Source organism: Phoenix dactylifera, chromosome 7 (assembly GCF_009389715.1).
Source record: "Phoenix dactylifera cultivar Barhee BC4 chromosome 7, palm_55x_up_171113_PBpolish2nd_filt_p, whole genome shotgun sequence".
In the NCBI taxonomy this organism is placed as follows: domain Eukaryota; kingdom Viridiplantae; phylum Streptophyta; class Magnoliopsida; order Arecales; family Arecaceae; genus Phoenix; species Phoenix dactylifera.
In genome coordinates this window covers 14,810,679-14,835,930 of record NC_052398.1, presented here as the reverse complement: position 1 = coordinate 14,835,930, position 25,252 = coordinate 14,810,679, and the positions used below count along the sequence as shown (strand labels likewise).

At 35.7% G+C, this 25,252-nt stretch overlaps 3 protein-coding genes across 3 annotated transcripts; 2 read left to right on the top strand and 1 right to left on the bottom strand.

Annotated features, from left to right (window-relative positions):
* Positions 1–2,545: 2,545 nt before the first annotated feature.
* On the bottom strand, positions 2,546–3,467 carry LOC103710626 (probable calcium-binding protein CML41). Its single transcript, XM_008796442.3, has one exon. The coding sequence runs from the start codon at positions 3,281–3,283 to the stop codon at positions 2,738–2,740; it is 546 nt and encodes a 181-aa protein (XP_008794664.1). The 5' UTR covers positions 3,284–3,467; the 3' UTR covers positions 2,546–2,737.
* A 3,917-nt stretch (positions 3,468–7,384) lies between these two features.
* Positions 7,385–8,210, top strand: LOC103710586 (probable calcium-binding protein CML41). Its single transcript, XM_008796373.3, has one exon. It carries the CDS (start codon positions 7,464–7,466, stop codon positions 8,025–8,027), a length of 564 nt encoding a protein of 187 aa, XP_008794595.1. The 5' UTR covers positions 7,385–7,463; the 3' UTR covers positions 8,028–8,210.
* Positions 8,211–12,096: 3,886 nt separating this feature from the next.
* Positions 12,097–22,530, top strand: LOC103710587 (B-cell receptor-associated protein 31). Its single transcript, XM_008796374.4, has 2 exons — positions 12,097–13,027; positions 21,306–22,530. The coding sequence occupies exons 1-2, from the start codon at positions 12,742–12,744 to the stop codon at positions 21,674–21,676; spliced, it is 657 nt and encodes a 218-aa protein (XP_008794596.2). The 5' UTR covers positions 12,097–12,741; the 3' UTR covers positions 21,677–22,530.
* Positions 22,531–25,252: the final 2,722 nt, after the last annotated feature.

Here is a 25,252-nt window from a genome sequence, read left to right as displayed (position 1 = left end):
TTCTAAAAAAAAACAGAATTTTAATTTGGCTAGAATTATTATTGATTATGCATTGATAATATCTAGAGCCAAATACTATGTATTTTAGTGTTAGTCCATCCACATGTGCATTTATAAACATATAAGGACACGTATAACAATTATGATATCATAGCATTTTTCATCACATAAAATGGACTTAAAATAAATATTAAACTATTTAATTACTTAAAACAATAATTATTTTGATTAATAATAGAGAAAGATATTATATAATACATGCCATCCTATTTCTCAACAAATTAAGAGTTACAAAAATATTGTTGATGCTAAAAAAAAATCTGTATGGCCCAACCCATTTAGTTGGGCTGGTCTATTTGACCGGCCTAGATATAGAAAATGGTTCGAAACAGACAAAATAAGCAACATGTGCTCGACACATGTGATGGAGGAAGAAGACTCTCAATCCGAGTCTCCTTCCTCTTATCTTCATCGGAGGAAATCTGACACCGAGGTAGATTTCCGGGACCTCCTCCTACTGTATTTAATGGCCTCATACCTCCCTTCGAGCTTCACCACCGTCTGCCGCCAAAGCACCACCAAAAAAATCCTTATGTTCTTCTTCTTTGTGAAAGTCTATCATCGTGCCCACCGAAATTGCGGCCACAACTCACAGAAAATAAAGTAAAAACCCCTCAATCTTTTAGCTAATCCTCTTCCACACCCTACTTAACCCTTGCATCATGATTTTCGATCGGCAAATCATCGGATTTTGGTCGAAAATTGGGGGTTATGTTTCGGTTCCCCTGTTTTAATTTGATTCCGACCTTCTTTCTTTCCTGGCCATCCTTGTTGTCATCACTCATTGTCGAAGTTTGTGGCTGATCTTCTTGGGCCGGTTGTGCTAACTATCGGAGCCCCAGCCGACAACGAGCAACTGGAGTTAGAAAACCCACCACATTTCTTGTTCAGCTGATCTTTTTTCAGTTTATTTCCTCACTGCTGGCCATTGTCCAAAGTGGTAGACTTTCGGCCCTTCGACCGGTAATCACCCTCCCATGACTGTTTCCTTCCTTTGTTGTAGAAAGAGAAGCTCCATTCTCTCCCTTTCTCTTTCTTCTCTTTCCTCGCCCTTTCTCATTTCTTTTCCTTATTTTTAGTATATTGTTATTATTTATTATCTGATTCATCTAACTAAAGTATTTATTACTTACCGGTTATTCTATATTTTACTATTTTTATAGATGCTCAAAACTAAGATGGAACAAAGATATCTTACAGAAGTAGAATTTTAGTAACTTAACTAAATTAAGATCTTAATTATATTTGATGTAAAACTATCAATTAAAATTTTATAATAAATTAAGTTTAAATCTTAGCTATTTAAATTTTGAATTTATTTAATTAACCATTTAATTTTGTTTTTTCTTATTAATATCATGATGGGACATGTGTTATATTTTTGAGAATAGTTTTTTATAAATATATGGTGGTTGCTGCAATCTTCAAGCTCGTAATTTCACATCAGCGCGTGACAAAACCAATCTTACTTCAAACCCCGGTTTCACCGTTCATGTCAGGAAACAATAAAATGCAGCCATGGCGTCGGTCCAGGAGACCTCGGAGACCGAGAACTGCAACCACGGTCGTCCCCCGTACCATAGAGTACTTTATGGCCAAACCTGTCTTAACTTAAACAAATCTTCGAGAAATCCAAGGTTTGTACCAGTAATTAAATAATAAGTATCTAAGCCCGTTGGTGGTGCTCACAGGATTTAATCTTTTCTAAGGCAAGCAATCATGGTGAGAATATGTCTCAGCTTCCACACACTGCTGGGTTTATGCTAAAATACTAAGACACAATGCAGCCATGGAATGGCATTTAAGATGTAACAGAGTATAAAGTAGTGTAGCTCTAATAATATCCCAAGCAGTGCCGCAGCACTGCAACTAATTAAACCATGCAAGGTCTCAGACTCCAAGTAATTCACATTGTGAATGGTGTGACTTCAATGGTTCATCATGTTCCACTGCTTGTGCTATCATCTGATTAGTGTAACCTTGTGGATTCTAGTTTTGAAGGCCCTTTCTTTGCAAATGGTTGAAGGACATTTCATGTTTTTGTCCTCTTGTTGGGTTGCTAATTATGCATGGTTGGATTAGACTGGTAACCTCATGATGCCACATGTTATATAATTAAAATAAGAGTATTAGTCTATCTAATTAACTTTTCCATGTTTTTTCATCTAATTTATTTGCTTTGCATCAGTTGCAAGAGGGTAGGGAGACAACAAAAGCCTTCTACACGTAAAATTTGAGGAGCTTTAATTAAATAGTAGAATAGATAGTCATGCATGTATATCAACCCTCTTCCTTAGATTATACCATGCTCATAAATATTTTTTGGACTATGTTTATAACAAATATTGGAGAATACAAAAGGCATTATTGGTAGCTCCCACAAAAAGGTATTAAATGCAGGCGGGCACGCGCATTCATTTTTCATGGTGAGTTGCAAGCTCAGGTAAGTAAAAATTCACAGATATTCCCCATAGAACTCAAAAGATTCATAAGAAAAACCAAAGCTAAGCTTTCTCCTTCTCATATTTCATTAGAGAACATTAAATATCTACGTCCACAGCACCTACAACCAAACTAAAACTAAAGCAAATTGGCACTAAAACACCCTGCTAAAAAAAAACATGGAGCACGTACAGTTACACCAATAAAAACGCACTCGCAGTGAACTCAAATAGCATCAAGACATCATGCGAAGGAACTCATGGTAGTCAAGCACCCCATCTCCATCAAGATCATAAGCCTTTATCATGGCCTCACACTCCCCAGTAGACCTCACATCCCCTAAACGGCTCAACACCCTCTGCAGTCCCTTAGGTGTGATGCACCCTGACCCCTTCTCCAACTCAAACATCTCAAACGCCCTCCTCAAATCCTCATCCCCTCCATTATTATCCCTCTCCATCAGCCTAACAAAATCATCATAGTCCATTAGCCCATCTCCATCTGAGTCGAAATCGGCGATCACCTGCTCGGCCTCCTCGAGGTTTATGTCCTCCCCGGCCCATGCAAAGAAGGCCCTCAGCTCATCACTCGATATCTTACCATCACCATCACCATCGAAGCGTCGGAATGCTTCATGGAACTCCTTCGGCCGACCGACATGAGGCGATGGCGGAGGCATCGGCAGGCCGGACTTGGAGCGGCGAAGGCGGTGGAGGTTCAGCTTGAAGGTCTTGTTGGGGAGCCATTTGGATGGTTTGGAATGGGTAGCACTAGCAGCCATTGGTGAATGGAGTTTGTGTTGAAGTATATGAGGTGAATGGAGGTCAGTTGCATATATAGAGAGAGAGATGGGAAGCAGGCTAAATTTGGATAGGAGTATTGGGAGGTGCAGAGAAGGTGCTTGAGGGTTACGTGGGAACGGTGGAACGGGGAGGAAATTGCATGGGAGCTTTCGCAGATATCAGCTTTTATGGGTGAGAGAAGTTGCCAAGAATTTCAGGTGGGTTGGGTGCTTTGTGATTGAGAAGGACAAAGCCCATTAGGGTTGGATAGGATTGTTTATTACTGATGAGCGACATGAGTTTGAGTTTTAAATGGGATGTAAGAAAGTTTAAGGGAGGAATTAAGGACTGCTCGTTGAGGGAGGATTTGTTCTTTTTGTGGTGCTACTAATTTTGTTAGGTGGTTTGGGAGGACAAAGTTTAAAGGAGGAAGGACTGCATGGTAGTTGTGGTGTTAGGTGGTTTTGGAGCATCGCATGTCACGTAGGTTAGATAGGTTGGGTGGTTGGAACTGATACCTTTTATTGGGATATCTTAACCTTGAAAAGGATAGGATGATTTGGAGTCTAACAAATTTGTTTAGATATCTGTAAGGAAATATGACTTAGAATACTTCTTTCTCAAAGCAAGAGAGAGAGAGAGAGAGAGAGAGAGAGAGAGAGGGAGAGAGAGAGAGAGAGAGAGAGAGAGAGAGAGAGAGAGAATATTTTAGCATAAACTAGATAAAATTATTGCATGTGTGTCATGGGCATGTCTAAATTTAGGGTGAACATGTTCATTTTATCAGGATTTCCATGTGTTGGCCTTGTTTTTTGTTACTTATTCCATTAAATTAAACTTGTATTTTTATAAAATTATATGAGGTATACTGTTTAAAGTAAAGATATAGTAATATTTGGTTTATCATGACTCATGAGGAAAGTAATTGGAGATTGAGAGGGAAAAATGATTTTTGCTTTCTAAACTATATGTAGCTCATAATAGTTGTAGTATAACAACACATACTTGGCAAAATAAATCTATAGGTCACAAATTGCTGGCAACAAAAAAATTATTTGATGCTGAATTCCATTCGAATTACAAGAGACTATAAAATGTATGTTAGGTATTCGAAGCTTAAAAGATTTTCTTTTTTGCTTTTAAAAGGTCAGGCTAAGTAGTTGTATTCATGATTGTGGAATTAGGTTAATAGTTGTTAGAGCAGCTATTTAGCTCCTCTCTCTAAAGGGCTTACCCTTGGAGGAGGTTTAGTGTCCAAATCCTAGCTAGTGGTTGCACTTAGCACCATGGACAGACATTATCAGGCTAAGATATAACATCACTCCTCCAACTCGAGATCATGAGTCAGGGGTTGTGGCAACCACGTCATACTCATAGAAAACTTTCTATAAGCATGCAAGGCATCTCAATACGAAATCATAAACAAACAATAAAATTAATTTAAATAATTAATATTCAAACTTTAATTTAAATTACAAACTCAAAATTAAATATAACACAAAACTAAATAATATTTTAAAGTCCTGCATCAACTTTAATAAAAACCTAAGCTAAATGAGATGATAAAATTCTGTCTCTAGTTGCTCTTCCATAACAAATCCTGGATCAAGCTAATTCTGCGAATCTGTAAAAATAGTAGAATATAGAATAATGAGCTAAACAGCCTAGTAGGCAATGAATACTTTAGCTAGATAAATCAAGCAATAAAATAAATAATAATATATTAAAAAAAGTATGCAAAGTTCATCAATTCAAAACCAAATCTAAATACTATCCAGTCATTTTAAATTTTAAATTTCATTCATAAATCAATTTTTTTTCAAAATATCAAATTCACCTCGACAGCCAGAAACTATGATCATATTTATACCCTATGGCTAAGCTCGAGCATGAGCTCAATAACAATCAATGTGCCAATATATAATCCTCATTAATAGAGTATCAATATGTCAACGTATTGCCCCCACTGGCAGAAAATCGACATAGCGGTGTATAACCACCACTAACGAGGTATCGATATACCAATGCATAACTCTCACTAGTGAGGTATCGATATACCAGTGCATAACCTCCACTAACAGATAATCAATATATCGGTGCATAACCTCCACTAGCGAGGTATCAATACATATATAGTTAGGCTGTGAAACCATCTTCAATGATTGTTTCTAGCAGATGGCTAGTAATTAGTCCCATGTGCTAGCCCTTGTGGCCATGACCTCCAGGTTCTCTATTTGAGATGTATGAGAAAATTATTAGGTTCCATTAAAGATTGCATTTTTATCATCCAAAGCCTTTTCAAGGGTGCAATTTATGGTCTTTGCCGTTTTATAGGTAACATAATTTGAGGGCCTATATGTTATAGGTGAATCTGCATCAACCCAAAATGTGTATCCTATTTGACTTGAGAAAGATAAGTTATGCCCTGCATGTCAAGGCTTATGGTTTCATTGCTTTGTAATTGTTGGAATTCATAATCATGCGACTTAGTAAGGTATTCCATGTTCTTTATGAATAGGTGTTTTGTTCTTTTTCAGCTGCTATAGCATCATAATTCATGAGGATTTTTGAATGCCTTTGCATGTGCTCATGGTTTATCTCCCAAACATTTCCCCAACTTTTATTTTTATTTTTATTTGAAATTATTTTATTTTTGAGTTTGTGTTATTGAGTTTAAAGGAGGGAGGTCCACAAAATTAAAATTGTTGAAGTCTGAATACTTAGAGATACACCATCCATACTCAAACCTGAAACTCTGCTTGTTAGTTAGGTGAAGGCTGCACATGGTGTGAAATAATGGCTTCCTTGTGCACTTTTCATCCATCCTATTGTCCATGTATGCAGTTGCTACATATAGGTGAAGCCTAGTTTTGTTGCATAGCAGAAGCATTATTTGTAAAAAAAAAAAGCATTATATGGTAATTTTTCAGATTTATGTGCAGGCCCATGCATGAAGACTTATGATGAACAACATCATTAATTAAACACAAATTTTAAGTCCCATATGCACCAAAATTGGCCTTGAACAGGAAATTATTTTATTGCATCCAAAAGGCATTCAACTTTATAAATACTATGTCCCTATATCCTATATTTATGACACCATCCATGACTATTGCTTGCATAAAAAAGATCTATATACAACTTTAGTTAGAAAAACTTATCAAAATTTCCCCAATTATCATCACTTTTGATGATCTTTTCACTCAAAACAGCTATCATATCCCATAGGAAATTAAGGTGATGCAATTCTTATAAAGTGGAGAACAGATTTTCTGTAATGCAAGTTGTGGAAAATTCTAATACCTCAATTGCGTGAGAAATTTTGATAAGCTAAGCAAAAATCTTAATTTTTTCATAATTTAAATTTAATAAATTTAATATTAATAAAAAATAGATTCAGGTTGCGTTGCCAATAGAAATATGTCAGCAAGAATGTTTTTTGGTCAAAAAAAAAATTCAGATTGACAAATGACTTGTGCACTCCTTGCAACTATCTCTACCATATTAGGATGCTATTCCTAATTTACGTTTGTTCCTTACTCCAATTCTATTCCAATTCTAATTAGAAAGATTTGTCTTTTAGTGTCAATTTATTTTAGTTAGATTCAGCCTTAAGCTTATCATATTTAAGTTTATTTTTTGGTTAGAATAGGGCAATTATAGTTTGGAGACAAATTTTTTTGCTCAGGGATTGAGGTTTGAAATTTTTTTTATGTAAAAGAGTCAAACACATTATTTCGACTTTTATTTTTTTTATTTTTTTTTTAATGTTTGGTGTTCATTCTGAACATTAGGCAGCAATTACTCGGGATAGCAAGCCGCTTCAAACGGAATTTTTTTTTTTTTATCCATTTCCTTTCGGACGTGACTCTAAAATCCTTCATTTGACCAATAAAAAACGGGTCCCACTGCATAAATGCAATGCTAGATTCGTGGCAAGTCTCTCCCACTCAATCGTTGGTGAAAGGAAGCTTCCATGCAGCTTCCTTCCTTAAATTCCCACGTAATCCCACGCGCCTTCTTTCCACCTGCCCAACTTGCATCCCAACTCATCCCACTTCCATCTCTCTATAAATGTCCATGCTAATTGCTAAGCTTTATCATTCTATAGCTACAAAAAAACTGAAACCCCTTCACCTCTTCCATCTCTCTCTCATTTCCCTTCTTTCATCAATCATGGCAACGAGTGCTAGTCTCTCCAAACCATCCAAAAGGTTCTCCAACAACACCTTCAAGCTAACCCTCCACCGTCGTCACCGATCTAAGCCCAGCTTGCCAACCCCTCCCATGTCCCCCCCCAGCATTTCCAGCCGGCGGGCCGACGTCGACGACCATCGTGAAGCGTTCCACCGTTTCGATGCAAACGGCGATGGCAAGATATCGAGCGACGAGCTCAAGTCCTTCCTTGCATCGGCCGGGGAGGAGGTGGCGTTGGAAGAGGCTGAGAGGGTGATCGGCGACGTCGACTCGGACGGCGATGGCCTGATGGATTATGGGGATTTTGCGAGGCTGATGGAGGAGGGTGGCGCCGGAGGGGACGAGGACTTGAGGAGAGCGTTTGAGATGTTTGAGGTGGAGAAGGGGTCGGGGTGCATCACACCTAAGGGGCTGCAGGGGGTTCTGGGCCGTTTAGGGGACGTGAGATCTAACGAGGAGTGTGCGAACATGATAAGGGCTTATGATTTGGATGGGAATGGTGTGATCGACTACCATGAGTTCCACTGCATGATGACTTCATGATTTGTAGATGACTGTGTTCATAATAAGTTTTCCACTGCAGATATACTGCCTCGAGTCATGTATATATAGCTAAGCAATAATAATTTTCACTACTGTAATTGAGTGCAAACTCTGTATAATCTTGGTTGTGGGAAATTCTTGCAATCAGTATATATATGCAACATATTTCTATTAGCTCTGTAATCTGTCATAGAAGCATACATCGATCGGAATCTTATCTTATCTTCTTTAAAAAAAAAAGAAAAGAGAATCTTATAATCTATATTTATGTTTCATGAGTTAAAATAAGTCGCGTAAGTGGTAAGAATTGTCCTTGAATTGAATTATATATAATTAAAAGGCTTGATGCTGCAATCTCTTTTGCCTTTAATTCTTTATTATCTGCTACATCGCTGGAAATACAATGGCAACATGGTGCCATCTGGGAGGACAAAGGAGGGCAGCAGTTTGATTGGAAGCACTCTTTCTCTGCCCACTACTGGTTCATATTCGACCGTTCGTGTTCACTTATTGTTTATATAATTGGTGTAGATGGCTTCTTTTTGCAGTCTAATGAGGCATAAGGGCAGCTTAGTATTAGGTTGGACTCCATGTAAATATATATACAAGAGTAAGTAATGGCAACAGATACTAATGCTTACAAGAAACCATGAGAAATTAATCATGGTTAACCCCAAAATATGTCTATAGGAAGGTTGCCACTCGAGCATGCTAGGCTACATGCCTATATGTGGTTAATTTGGCAATAAGCACCAACCTTGGTCTTCTAGGACCATTTGTGATTTGTGTGTGTGTGTGTGTGTGTGTTAATTTGTTTTTTTATTCTTTTTTACTTTTTAATTCGGAGAAAGTGTTAATTTAGCATTTTCACAATCGAGGATATCTTCTTGCAGTGTTTTCACTATGTGTGTATTTTCTTTTAGGGGGTAAGGTGATTGTATTAATATAGCCTATTTAGAATAATTTTTATTTCTTATTTTCTACTTTAAACACAAAATTGAGAAACTAAGATGGAAGTAAGTTTCATGCTATTATTTTTATAGTTTCTATTTTAAATATTATTTTGTTATTTTTAAAATATAAAAGTAAAAGATTCTTACTCTCAACATTTTCAAAAATGTGAAATGAATTTCTCTCAATATTTTAAAAATATAAAACCCATGTTTTTATCATCACAATTAACATTATGTCCACATATCTCCACCACCATTGTCACTGTTGTCATTACACCTCTGTAACCTTCAGGACATTATTGTTGCTATCGTCACTACCTCCATCATATTGCAAGCACCCTACCACAACTTTTGCCGCCACCCTCCAACAATATCATCTCCACTATCCCACTATCACCATCTGCGGTCACCTTTATTTCATAGGGTTGCATGGGCTTGGGTCGAACATGGGTCGGGCCTTACTCCAGACTTGAGATTGTTCGGGTTTGTTCGGGTCAAACTTGAGCTTAAAAACAAAATCCAAATAAATTTTAGATTGGGCTTGAGCTAATATTTGCCCTAGCTCAAAGCTCAAGCTTGGAACCCAACCCGACCCTTATTCATTATAAGGATGGAGTGTTTTAGGTCGGGTCCAAGTAATTAGGCATGGGCCACGAATTTCAGGTCGACTGGGGTCGAACTTAGTGTTTTGACCTAACTAAGCTCATTTTGGTCGAGCCCGATTAGGCTTTGGTCCAGGCCTAGACTCTAGCACAGGCCTAGATTTGAAAAGAAATTTTGACTCTAAGCCTGGATCGAAGCTTAAAAATTTTTTTAGGTAAGGCTTGGGTAAACATGTGGCCTAGCTCAGCTTGACCCAATTCTAGCCCCACAGTCATATTGTCAGTACCCTTACCACCTCATTGTTGTATCTATTATCGCTACTTTCGCTGTACCATTATTGCTCTACCACCAATGCCATCGACTCCATTGCTCCACCCCCTCCACCGCCACCATCATATTTATATTTTAAAATAATTGATCATACTAACATATTTATAGTTTCAAAAATTTATAAAAAACAAAAATAAAATTTTTATTTTTTTGTTTCTAAAAATATAAAAAATAAAAGCAATGCCAAATGACATTTTAGTTTTTTTTCCAGCGGAAAGTGTTAGTTAGCACTTAGCACTTTTCATAATATGATATAGCCTCGTGCAATATTTTTTATATACGATAAATTTGTTATGACACAAAGGCCACAGGTTTCTAAAGCAAATCCTAGTTAAATATATACTCTTCAAACTCTCCTTTATGGATCAAAGTTTGCTCCCTCGTAAATTGGAATATAAGCATATTTTTTGCTCCTTGTTTTACCATTACTATTTATTTTGCTCGAATATATCGTCGGAGGTGTTGCTATGTGTTGGCTCAAATCATGCATAAATTGCATCAAAATCCTCAATCAGAACCAACTTGTTTGTAACTGAGTTAAAATTAGACAACATATTATCGACTATGTAGAGCCCAAACTAACTCCTATTTATTGATCAGCAATCTTTTATAACCCTAGTTATAGGAAATTATTACAATTACAGTGTATGGCATATTTCTTTTGGTTGCACACATTGTCCTACATCAGTTATACCATGGTGGTTGGCTTAGCCAACAACTTGGTCATAGTGGATTTGCTACTTTTACCTTCCTTTTGCCCTTCTTTCTTTAATATGCTTTTTATTTTTAGAGCTGGACCACACATTTAATGTTAACTCCTCGAAAAAAAAGGTAATAATTTTCAAATCAATGATCAGCCTTCCAAATTTAAGATCCAAATAATTAAACATAATTACACTCCAAAAATGCCTAAAACTAGAATCTAGTAGTATGGTAAAATATATGATAGAGAATATAAATTCAAAATCCATTCTATGGATCATGGTCTAAACATCTTAAAGCATATGTAGATTTAAATAATATTATTAAATTATTATTATACTAATTATTATATTAATTATATCATTAAAATATAATTTGATATTATACCAATGTACTATTATGATCATAAACATATATTTATAATGTGTACTATTATGGTAACTTATAATTATTATATAATAGCTAATTATTATATAATTGATAATATATTTATTAGAATAACTAATATATAATATTAAATTTCAGTAGTTGGATAGTGGTGAGAGAATCAAAATGCAATATATTTTATAATTGGAACTTTGACCAATTTTACCACTAGCCCCAACCAATGTGCTATTATGATCATAAACATATATTTATAATGTGTTCTATTATGGTAACTAATAATTATTATATAATAGCTAATTATTATATAATCGATAATATATTTATTAGAATAACTAATATATAATATTAAATTCCAGTAGTTGGATAGTGATGAGAGAATCAAAATGCAATATGTTATATAATTGGAAATTTGACCAATTTTACCTCTAGCCCCAATCAAGATTTAGGCCTTTTTATATAGTTCAAAAGCAGCCTGCAATTATCATGTAGGAATCAAAACAGTTTCTTTCGCTGCTTTCATTTCAATGCAACTACAACCTACCCAATTGCAGGTAAATAAATATCCCCTAATTATTGAATAAGCAAAATCCTTTTCATAAACCTTTGAACTTGATGGAGGCTTCATTTGCTCCTAAGTAGATTTTTCTATTGAATCCACTCTCAAAATCTACTTAGCAATTCTCCTCTACAACATCCATCCATGAAACTTTTCAAGTGAAGAACAAAGCCTTCAATTTAACTATGAAAATGTCGCCTTCAGGAAGCATCATCACACCCACCTTCCATCCCCAAAGGTCTCCAAGCATGCCTTGCCTTTAGCAACGCCAACCACCACCCATTAACTCTTCTAAATCTATTAGTATTAGGTGTGAGTGCGTGACCTCTTATCATTCAACTTTTATTGGGTCATTGGATCTTTTTATTCTATTGTTCTTACAATTAAATAAGTTGTCCATGCTTCCTTCTTGTTAATCTTTTGCCCAATAACGTCCGTTGTGGTCACCAGTTGTGAGGCTAAGCGACTGCTCTCTTGCCTTCCTAATTCCTATTCATAGGGGCACAATTATGGAGCAAGTGAAAAAGGAAGGAAAGGTGAGCTCACCGGATTGTGACAGGGGAGGGAATAAGCCCTTGGTTTTTTATGCCTTCAAACTAGGACCAAGGAATAGAGTAAACGGGGCATGGGAACCGTATCTCAATGCTTCTTTTCCCCCCTTTTATAGCTTGTTTAATCCGTATTTGCCCTTTTTCTGTGCTGTTTAACCCGTCGTTGGATCTGAAATTGGTTTCTTTGCAGTCATTCCCTTCGATTTGGTCATAAATGGGAATCCTAATGGAATGTCCAATAGAGATTAATCACTTTTTCGATCTCTGTTTCAAGTAAGAATCTCATACTTTGTCACCAGTGAGAAATCTCATTCGGAGACCTAAATGGTTCTGTTCTGAAATAATTTGCTCTTTTTTCTCCAATCTTAGCTCATTATTTTGGCTAAAAAACCTATTTTTCATTTTTTTGGGGGGGTTGATCTGGAGAGAAGATGTTTCCTTGATTTTTCAGTCAAAATCCGATTTTTCCCTCATATGAAAACTCCCGGCCAACAAAAGGTCATAGCTGCTGCAGAAATCTTAGAATAGGATGCTTCCATCTTCATCGAATGCCCTTTAGTCCTTGTCTCGAAAAGAGTCTTCTTGGCGTGTAAGGGAAGAGTACGGGGTGGGGTTCTCTGGAACTGAAAGAGATGATTCAGCTACTATACCTGGTGCTCTTCATAGAAGGGGCAGTGGCATTGTTTCTAATGGTGAAAATTGGGCCGCTGAGGGAGATGGCGATGAAAGGGCTGGACCAGCTGAAATCAGGGAAAGGCCCGGCGACAGTAAAGACGCTGGCATGCACCTTGTCGGTAATTCTGGTATCCAGTGTCGCCACGATCCTCAAGATCCAGAACCGGGGCGTGAAGCTTGGGACCGTCACGCCGATGGATCAGGTCCTGTGGAGAACTCACCTTCTGGAGGCCTCACTCATTGGTATGTCTATTAGTAGGACAAGATCAAGTTTTTAAGCTAAAGTTAATGCTTTTCTCATGGATGAGAATTTGGAGGAATTTTACTTCTATCAGTGGAATCATATTCTCTACTAGTCTATTTATGCTTGCATTAAACATGCCCTTTGCCTATATCTTAATGGTCATGTAAACAGGATTGCAACTGCAACAGTAAGATAGCATTTTTTTATTGTTGCGGACATATAAGCGAACTTCTAAATATAATTGCAGGTACCAATATGATGGCGTGTTCCTTTCCTTTTGTACTTATATGGGTGTAGAATATCTATAGTTTTTAATACATGAGAACTTTTGAGAGATATGGACTGGATTTGAATTTGTTCTGTGGGGATTCTTGTATTGCATATTGGATGACTATGATTCATGACCAAATTATACATTGTAGGGGTCCCTGGTGGATTCTTGTGTTCTTCAAAGTCGCAATTATATAACACTTGCTTCTCGAGCTACATGGTGTTGGACCAAGAGTGATTCCATTAGTCCTTAAGCCTTGGTTAATGCTTCAAGTACTATATTGTAAATTCAGTTTGCCTTTTGCCGCTCTTCATTGTTAAATATACTTGCTTTATTGGCCTTTCCAGCATGAAATGATTGCGAGAGAATTTGTGAATTACCATAGACTGGTTGGCAACTTAGGGGTGCTCCTAGTTTGGCAATCTTCTTCTTCATTTCTTAGGTCCTTGACTTTTGGTTTTGTTTGAAAAAATCCCCCCCTTCCTCCAACTTTTTTCGGAATAATGGCAGGGGCAGCAACGGTTAGAATTACCAGGATGATTTTTTGTATCAAAACATCATCATAGTGATAAATCATTTTCTATCTTGTCATGGTCAATGTGTTTTCAAGTTAGATTCTCTTGCTTATAACTTGTATCACGTAGAAGATGCCTTTTATGAGGGAATGCAATTCCCTATATCTTTTTTGAGGGAATGCAATTCCCTATGTCAAAGCTTGACTTCTTCCCCTTCAAGAAGATTCTTACAAGGTTTGATACCGTGGAAGTTGCTACTTGGTTACTTGAGGAGCATGAACAACAACTAGCTTTCTATATTCTCTGATAAGCTCCTCGATGCCAAATATTATGTTGGCTAGAAACTCATAACAAATTTAAAAGGTTGATTTATGGTTGAGAGCTGATGAATATATGTTCTTGAACTTTAATGTTGCAGATTATGATCTATAAACTCAACGTTATATAGGTGGGATAAGTCTCAGTGGGTACTTTATCTTGCTCGAACTTCCCAGACAATGTCCTGTAGGTTGTCAAAAACCATCTAGTGAATTAAAATCTTGCGGCACGTTCGTTCTTAGTTGTCTTGATACATTTGGTCTTGCCTATTTGCCTTTGGTTGATTTAGTTATTACATCAGATTTGTCAATTACATATTTTTGGTTTACAGTATGTATCTTATCCATCACAAAAATAATGCCTTTTGTGATTTTATTTTGAAATTTCACCTCCATTTTTCACAAGGTTCAAGAACTCAATATGGGTTTTGATTTTGGACAGGGATGTCAGGTTTCATTTTAGCATCTTTGATAGTGTCAGCTCTGGATTTGGAGTTTTGGCCAAAAAAATTAGAAAAAAAGGATGAAACCAATCAGACAAATAAGAGAAAAATACAGTAATGCAATATATAAGTATCTTCATATATATATATATATATATATATATATATATATATATCAATATTACAGCATATTATATTGTGAAAAATTTGGATTGTATGGTTTTGATGTAGAAAAAATCAGAGCAGCAACAGGGTGGACAAAAACTAAGTCAGTTTCGGAAACGGGCCACCACATAAGCGTCAGAGACAGCAAGCATTTCTTAAGAAATCTCATGCCAAAGTAGGATAGCAGTGGTTTAACAGGATTCCAAAACCTCTTTTGTCTTTTGGTGGATATAGTTGTTTCAACTAGTGAGAAGGTTTCTTTTGTTGAATCTATGCTAGAGTGTAGGTAGTCTAAAGAGTTCTTCAGTTAATTAGTAAAACATGGTGTACAATTCACAGCTCAAAGTATGAAGAATTGCTATTGTAACAATCAATAATTTTCCATAAACATCTTATTTTTCAATTTAAGAAGCCTATATGTTAAGGGTTGTATGAGAGGATTTCATAAACTACAACTCTATTTTGTCCTTATGTGAAGAGGATTTCATAAACTATAAAAGGAGCTGTTGGGTTATATGAGAGGGTAGTTTTTTTATTAATAAAATTGCACTGCCCTATTCTTTTAACTTTCAAGAAATCGGTGAATTTGCAAGCTTCAACTCAGAGAACTTGAAGCTGGAATAATGTTTAAGAGGATGGTGATCCACTTGCGGGTTTTCTTCATCAAGGAGTAGGTGCACTCCTTGTTTTCTCTTGCTCTCTGTGTCCGTTCTGCATTAGGTGATACCAGAGCAGAGTAGCAGAGTTCTTTCTCTCCTTGATCGCTTCCAACGACGACAGCAGCAGTGACGCTTCGATGAGCAATGTGGACAATGTTTCAGCTAATCAGTATATAATGCAGGACATGTTCCAAGCATCCATTGAAGCACTTCAAAATCAATCAAAGACTTGGCAGATAGACTGAATCAACCTTGACTCCAGAACAGCATGCAACCTGCAGCCAAGGATGGCGCCTGTGGTAGGGTGGTATATGATCCGGTGTGAGTTCTTAAACTCCAAATCCGGCGTGATATAGACAACTCTAATGAGAAAGAAGTTGATCAAATTATCCTTCAAGAAGGTGCTAGGCATGAACGACATCATGATTGTGATTATTGCATGAAGGTCGATCTTTTGGCTTTCAATGGCCGGTTAAATATGGAAGACATTCTTGACTATGTTGTTGAAGTTGAAAAGTTTTTGATTATATAGAGATTTCTGAGTCAAGGAAAGTTGAACTTTTTGCCTACAACTTGAAGGGTGGTGCCTCAGCTTGGTGGGAACAGTTATTGGTTAGAAAGTCCACCCATAGACATAATCCTAGTCATGTTCTCTAATATCTAGGCGTAGTTAGAACTTTTTAGACATAATCCTAGGAGTATAATCTGTAAACATAATCCTAGTTAGAACTTTTTAGCTCCTAATCACGTTCTCTGACATGCGAACGTAATGGTACTTATAACAGTAAGCATAATCACATACATGAGACTTCTTGTAGATTTCCTATATAAGCTTCCAAATCCAAGTAGTCTTGGATGGAGGGCATTCATATCTTCATTTGTCTTTTCAAATAAACTCTCTTTTTCTTTTTTTTTGTCTTTTAAGTGTTCATTTTGTGAGTGACCTTATTCTTCTATCAAGCATCCAAGCACCTTTAAGGCCACAACTATCAAGTGCCTGTAAGAATTTTCATCTTGGCAAGTATGTGTGATCCAGGCAAAAACTAAAGAATAAGAGTTATCTCTTTTATTATAGTTCTTTGATATCTTTGGAATTTTAGGTGGGACGACTTTTTAGAGGACATACCTCTAAGGTTCTAAATACTGATACCAAACTCCATATGATTTTTCCATTGAAACGTTATGATATCAGGACATACCAAAACTGACAGCATCAAAAAGAAGGAAAAACCATTGGTACTAATTGGTAAGGCTACTATGGTACCATTAGTACAAACCAGCATGGCCGGTGTATTGGTACGGATGGTATCTTTGTCCCTATAGCTGTATTGGTGCCGATTTCATGTTAAAACTGTATGGTATCGATGGCACCATCCTATGCTGAATAACTACTGGTACCAACAAGGCCAGTATGTACCATTAGTACAGACCATACTGGTGCGAATTTCATGTTAGAACAGTGTGGTCCTGATCCAACCATCCTATGCTGGTGGTTTTTGAATCCATGAATACCTTACTATATCTTGTTTTAGTGCATCCCTCTTCTCCTAATTTTCTTCTCTCCTTTTAAAGTCTTACCATTTCACTTCTTATATCTAAAGTATCTTCTTAGCAAGCTTCCTCCCTTGGAAACCCAGTCATTTCTTATTATTTCGGTTTACTTTTGTTGCTCCAGAAGACCCTTGACATTATCCTAAATTATATGTGAACATTCAAGGGCTTTCCTTTAGCTGATGCTCTCTGTGATGTATCCTCATTTTTGGCTGCCTGACGGAACCTAAATGATGTCATTTTCCCTGCTGTTTGCTTTCTTCAATATATTGAGCATATGATTCACAAACAACCTAATCCTTTGGTTGCTTTATGGTTAACTACTGCAAGAAACATATTTAGTTCTTTTCATGCCCATCAGAAGCCCTGATCTTATTGTGAGGCATTTATAGATAACAACTATAAGGGCATGTTAACATAACAGAAAGAGGTTTAGACTCTTTAATCAATGTTTGTTCCCACTTAATGGGAAGAGCCTATCAATTGCTTGTGGGTCTATGGGACTAGGATATACTTCAATGGCTCTGTGGACAACTATAAGATATTTTTTCTTGGTCTTATGCAAGTGCAAGTTGTTAACTATGATGAGGCTTATGTGATTAAAATAGATTAACTAGCTATGCAAAAGGGAGAAAGTTAAGGGACAAAGAAAGATATTAATTCTATTTGATGGATTATAACAACATAAGATTTAAGAGTTTCTAGGTCAATTTTTGGTCTACATTCTAATTACCCAAATCTGTATGATTAATTTTTTGAGGGCTCAGTTAATTTCTAGAAAATGGGTCCTCTTGTGAGCAGTTTTGCAATCATTTTTCTTTCTTTTTAATTATGTTTGATATTTCTAAGTAATAGGTGCCACATCCTTAGAAGGGTATCTGGGTTTACAAAATATCTATCTTAATAGCTGTGAATCAATAACCACAACAACATTTGTCTTCTTCTTCTTTGACATGTGATTGAGAGTGAACCATGATGAGTATTCCTCTGTTACTTTTGTCAACTCAACCTTCTGCATGATGTCAAGATCTAAATTTCCTTTTGATATAACTTTGATTTTAAAATCTGATTCTAATGTAGCATATCCAAATGGAAAATCAGATTTATCATTTGCGGCGTCCAATTATGTTTGAGGGGTCCAAAACATTGATTTGAATACTAGATGCAGGATGACTAATTCTGCTCATGGTTGTGGTATGGTTCAGTTTTATAGTAGCCAAATTTACTCTTTGATCATTTTATTTTGGAAAAGGTATCACATAAAACTGATATAGAGTAGGAAATATAATATCTATTTTCTATCTGCACACCAATATTTGTTTTGCTCTGATTTTGAAATTTACTGCTACCATAGATCCAACGCATTTTTAAATGTGCACTTCAAGAACTTATAGGAAATTGCGAAAGTGGATGCAAAATAAGCATTAAATTTTTAACATAGACATAATAAAACTGTAAAAAGTCAAAAAGTTCAATAATTTCCACTTAAACTCATCTTGGTAGTCATTCTAGAACCCATTGTTATTTATTGTGTAACTAAGGATATTTTTTTTTCCAACTATGTAAATGTATACATATAAATTGGACCCTCTTAGGTTTGGGTTCTTTCGCGCCTTCTAGGCTATCTTTTTGAGGAGATGTGGACTCAAAACATATTGGGGTCAGAGTTTAGTCAGAAAAGATTTTGGAATTTTTCAGGGTTAAAGTACTTAATTTCGTAATGAAATCGCAACAAGGGTGTAATCTCAAAAATTCTTTTGCTGTTGTTTGAGATTGTTGGGTTCAATTGACTAACTTTTGAAAACAAAGTTAGCGTAAGTCAAATATCAGCTACTCTAAAGAGATTAAAGATGACGGATAAACACCTAGGGCTGAGGCCATTTAACTAATGGTTTGCTGATTGAAAATTCTCCTTTCAAACATGGTAGTTCAATTTTATATATAGGCTTACATGATGTATAAGTAAATGAAAACATGTTGCCTTCTTTCAATCTTCTGTTTCTTTCTGATAATGGTCACTCTTCTTTTTGACCATGTATTGGAGATTGCTTTGTTATTTCTGCTAACTTTTCTTCTTCTTCTTTTTTTTTCTGCCTATTTTGCTTTAATGCATTGCTCCCTCTTCCTGAATAAACCCAATGGTCAGCCTTCAGGACCAAGCAAATTGGAAATAATACTCTTGTTTTCAGACAGCAGACACATGGTTGTGTTATTCTTTATCCTTTACCATGGAAGTCAAATGTGGGTTCATAATTTTTTTTTTTTGATAGTAAATATGGGTTCATAGTTATTAATGATGTCTGTTCTGTATTAAGTTGAGTTCCATCAACTGTATTTCAGTCTAAGATTATGCTTAGGGCTGGAGTTTCTTTGTTTGAGTTCTTTTGTTATTATGATTATTTCAATTTTAAAACTCTGTTCCTGTTTCTACTTATACTATACACTTCAATTGGGCATTGAGCCCTTTTTCCAAATATTGTTATAGTCATTTGGGGTTTCCTGCTTAGTTGAATTTTCTTTTTGAAATGTTAAAACTTTGATAAAATTATCAACCTTTCGATATTCTTTAAGATTATCATTCAATTAACTGAATTTCAGTGTAAGATTATACTTAGGATTGGGTTTTCTTTGTCCAAGGAGTTCTTGTATTATTATGATTATTTCAATTTTAAAACTCTGTTCTCATATCTACCAATGCTATACACTTCGATTGGACTATCAGCCCTTTTTCCACATATTATTTTACTTATTTGGGGTTCCTTGTTGAGTTGAATTTTCGTTTTGAAATGTTAAAACCTTGATAAGATTATCAAGCTTTCAATATTCTTATGCAAGATTATCATATACTGTGTTTTTAGTTCATTTAATTTTCTTTTGGATGATTTTGTTTGTTTTTTAATCTAAATTAGTAGCTAATATTGCTCTAAGGTTATGTCCTTTAGCATGTACAGGACAAATGTTATCTTCAAATATTGTTTTGGTAGTTTTCTTTGCATGAATTTTCTCCTGTTCAGTATGCAACTCTATCATTATTAGGTCTATTTTCATTCGTCATAGTAATGGTATGCTCAAGTCCTTGTCCAATGCCCAATTATGATGCTTTCTTTTTATTAAAGAAGACAGACGCGACATCTCTAGTCAACTCTTTTATGTTGATGTTTATTTTTTATTTTTTTTAAAAAAAATTGTTCATGCTCTTGTTTAATCTGGAAGAATGGTTACTCCAATCATATTGGATGCTGATATGCATCGCATATGGCCTGGATACATGTCAAATCATTCTGTTAAGTATCCCATTTTGTAAAAGATAAGACAACTGGCTAGATACTTAAGCAATAGATAATCTCTTGGTAATGTCAGGATGCATTTATGCTGCTGGATAATTTAGGTTGCCAGGGTGCTTTTTTGGATTGGAGATGATGGAAGATTTTTTTTTTTTTTTTTTTTTTTTTGCTTCTTTTTTTTATGACTGTTAGCTTTTTCATGATCAACATGCCGGAGTATGAATAATCTTAGAATTTGTGATGCTGAATGCTATTATATGGAGTATGAACTATGCTATTAGGATAACCAATAATGTGTTTTGTTTTTTTTTTTTAAATGTGTAAAGAATGCATATGTTATTTAGTATTGTAGCCTATCTGTATCTTAACCTATTTTTCCAAGATCTGTCATATCAGCTATCTGTGTCACATATCCATCTTGTTGCTTGACAGTTCCATCCCATACTAGTTTTGTTAAATTCATAACATTACCATGCATTCTTTTATATCATAAATCAAAGGTAGCTAAAGTGATTAATGGAGTAATCATTGGCCAACAACTTCGACTGGGGTGCCTTTTTGATTCCATGTACTAAGTTTTGTGTTTCTACTATTTCCAAGACCTTTGTCCACCACAGTTCACCCCCATTATCTCACTTTAACATTTTCCTCTTTTTTTCTTATTGGTATCATCCTTAGATATCACAAAGCAAGGAACCTAGTAGCAAGTATTAATGGATTGCAAACACTGACAGTGAATTAACTTTTCCCAGCATCGCCGCAGCTTAGATTATTTTATCATTCAATAGATATGCTTCAATAACATTTTCTGTCACAAAATAAGAATCATATATTCTAGTGAGAACTGTCATATGCCTTATTTTAAGAACTATTTCTGCTCATCTATTTAACAGGATAGGAATTTGATCCCAGGTTAAAACCATCTGACTTGACTTCTAAACCTTTTTAGCCACTACCAATGTTTCTGTTTTTTCCCCTTATAATCCTTCCCTCATTTTCCTTTATCAGTCTCTGTTATCTACTACTTCTGCACTAAAATAGACACATCCTGAAAGCAGGCTTGGTTTTGCAGGCTACTCTCTTTTCCTTGCACTAGTAATTGATCGTTTACACCACTACCTTCAGAAACTGATCAACTTGAGGAAAACAGTTGGTACGTCCAGAGAAGAAGTTGAGAAACTTAAAATGGAACACCACCGTTTCAAAGAGAAGGAAGAGAAATCTTCTGACGAGATAAAAAAGCTCCAGGTGGAAGTGTCCAACTTGACTGAGAAGTTGCAGAAGCTTAAGTCTGAGTTTGAGGAGCAGGAGCAACGTGCAATAACTGCAGAAGCGTATGTTGCTTCCCTCCGGAAACAGTCTGAAGAGCTACTTCTTGAGTATGATCGCTTGTTAGAGGACAACCAAATCCTTCAAACGCAAGCTTTAGCATTCAGAGGTTGAGCCTCAGAGGGTGAACTGATCTCAGAACTCAGTGTAAATTTCATCATTTGAGAGAAGCCAAATGGTACGTTGTTTTTATTTGATAGAATAGGCTGAATCAGTTTAATCCTGTCATGGGAAAACAAAAAATCAAGTTGCCTGTAATTGTCAAATTTTTGTTTACTGCTCTGTAGTCTTTCTTCTCCTTTTTCTGTTTTTGTTGATCTTACGCTGAAATTTAAAAGATAAGCTGCCAGAGATTGGTGTAATAACATCGATTCTATTATTGGAGAGGTTGAAGGTCGTTCAATTCGATGGTCTTGGCATCACTCATGTGGTGTGGCTGCCTGCTGTTGTATTGGTTTTGGTTTTGTCTCGAAGACTTCGTCCATTCACTGAATTCCTTCAAATGCTATGTTTAGAGTTGTGCTGCAGCACCACCTCAGCCTGGACCTCAGCTGCCATGTATCAAAGCTCCTACTGTTTGAAATCTTGTGACATTGAGAAAGGTGCTTGAAGGTATGGGAATTACTAATGTCAGCATCTGGATAGGAGCTATGAGTTCCTTGCAAGAGGTCTACTGTTGTTACCTCATCAGGATATTGGCATTTTGGAGATTAAATGATGTGCAGCGAACGATACTAAGGTACAAAATCGGGAGCACAGACCAAATCATGCACTGATTTTATTACTTTCATTGTTGCCGGTCATATAGTCCATCTGGTCCAAACCATGTGGAAGTGTGGAAGAAAAGCAAAATTTTGATGCACTTCCAGATAAATGTATGGTAGTTCTTCAAATTTAATGTTTGTTTTTGTTTTTTCATAATCATACACATTATTCAGTTTTATCTAATACGAGAGATTAGAAGGAAACTGAGCAAATGCTTATTATCCATCTTCTTCAAATTTGATATAGAATTTGAAGTAAAAGAATTAGCCCAACTTGAAAAGTTGTAGATGAATTTAAATACGCACAAAACATTCAAAAATTTTAAAAAAAAAAGTAGTTGGAAATGTCTGTTGATTTAATTTTGAAACTATTAGTGTTTCTTTCTGGTGTAGTTTGTGTATTGGGTGTAAGTTTGTTTACTTATTTTAATCCCCTGGTGGTCATCTCCATTTTGCAATCATGGAATTCAAAATTTTTCTTGTAAGCTCGTATACATCATGCTCATATTTGCTCATATGAATCAAAAGGCAGATAAAATTCATCCCTAGTTATTTACTGACAGCCGAAATTATGGATAAAAATGGTAACATTCTGACAATTTTTATGACAATTAGTGGTAGTTTTACTTATGGGTAATAGTAATTTTCAATGGCCAAAAACCATCAATGTATGTATTTTTCGAATTTCTGACTCTACCTTTGTAGAATTATGAATGGTTGTGACCAATCGGCATCGATGTTGTTGTAAATGCCAATTTTGACCTAATGTTTTTCAACTACACCTCCAACCATAGGTAATTTTTAGTTTGAATTTAAACATTGGTAGCTATAAATACTGGTGTATTCCTTGTTTCAGGAAAAGAAGTAACACAGCTCTCATTTTACAATGCTATACCCATTTTTGTTGGATTCCTTGTTTCCTTAATGTAAAACCTCATTTTACTGAACTCTCACATGGCATATCATATCCTGAGAACAACAAAATAAAGTTATGGACATCTCAACTTAATTTGCTGGATCTCATAGTTTCTCTTATATATGGAATTGTTAACTTCATGAATGTGACTCATTATATTACTAAAAAAGTATGATGTTACTTTTGGCGCAACTTGAATTTAAAGAAATTTTCTTTGGGCATTATTACCTAAAAAAGGGTTCAACTTTTGATTGTATTTTTAATAAATTATACTTCTAGTAAAAGTCATTAGCAATTATAATGAAAAATAAATATGATAACCATCTAGCCTTTTCCTAACTATTTGAAGTTGGTTTCGTCAACCTTTATTCACCAAGTACTCCTACTTAGTATCATCTCTAAGATTATTCCAAGCTTCTCCTTATCCTATCTCACAATTTTTATTGAGGTCCTCCCCTTCTTTTCTTACAACCTTCAGCTATAATGGAAGATAAAATGATATTATTGGACAAAATCACTATTGCTAGTGTGTTTTTCAGACAAATAGTTCAACAAATTAATGGAAGAGCAATACAAAATTTTTGTAAACTTTATAATGAAACCGATACTCTCTTCATATAATAGTCATTAGAATGGACCAATAGCTGAACATTTTTGCATATCCATTACATATTATATGATCACAACATATGCTTTACAATTTATTTTTGGCCTGAATTGAATTAACCCATGAATTAGCCATTTCTCAGATCTGAACTGATTCATTAATTTGTTCATTGGAAAAGTTAAATAATGCTTTATACACATGTATGATGTAAACAACGGAACAATTATAATCAACTCAGGTTTTTACAATGCTAATATCTGGATACGATGGATTCTTCCATTATAGTTATTTTCAGTTGCACTGATAATTGCCTAAGTTAACACCAAACAGGATATTTTGGAGATAAAATAATCAGTGGCCATCAAAACAAAAACTAGAAGAAATGGAGTAAGTGACATTATTATTTGATAGTATCAAATCTTATAGATCAAAAACTTAAAATAATTATTTTATTTAAAAGAATATTGAGTATGAGAACTATACATCCATTGGAGCATGATATTTGTTTTTCCAATAGACACAAGAGAGTATTATTTACAATAATCCCATATCTTCATTTATCAAGGTCCTAGTATCAATACTGCTCGATGTGAAGCAAATATAAAAAGATGGGATTCAATAGGTTTCATCCCTCCTCTTCAGTGCGTGCATGTTTCAACTACTAGTTTAGCATAATGCTAGGTTACTAAAAGGTTGCCATTGCCACTGTTTTAAACCTTGGCCAAGCAAGCAGCAGTAGCTTCAAAGTTTTATTTGTCAGTCCTGATGATAATATTGTCAAATATCCAGTGCAATTCAAACTTCAAAGTGGCGTGTCCTTCCATGAGCCAATGATAGAGAAAGAGAACACAAAACAGTCCCCATGGTGATGTCAGTTTTTGTCCCAAAGTGCATCCCTTTGTTTTGTCTCCATCAAGAGGGCTGGGACCCACGAATGATATCTTGAGGCTCTTCTACTGGAACGGAAATCTGGGGAAGGGGCATTGGCCACTCCTCCATTGAAGGTATAGAGTGGACAAAGGGATTCTAACAAGATATAGATTGGTTGATGCTGGTTACAAGATGTGGGGATGATGCTTTGCTACCACATACATAAGCATAAAACTAGTCAGGGGGCAAAAGAAGAAAGGAGGAATGTTTCATTTTTTATTTTGTCTATGATTCTGAAAGAAAGTGATGTATAGCTGAGACCCTGGATCTTCTGCAGTATACTATTTATATCGTAGAGTGCTGTGCAACAATTGATGGCTGCCTTCAGGAGATAACGACCATCAAACATGATAGCTTTAAGTGCTGCATGGCATTTTGCAGTGCAATTCCATGTTCGGGTGGTGGCTTCTTCTATTTATCACAATCACAGATGTAAGGCTAGCAAGCCCAGCTTTCTATCAGCCACATGCATG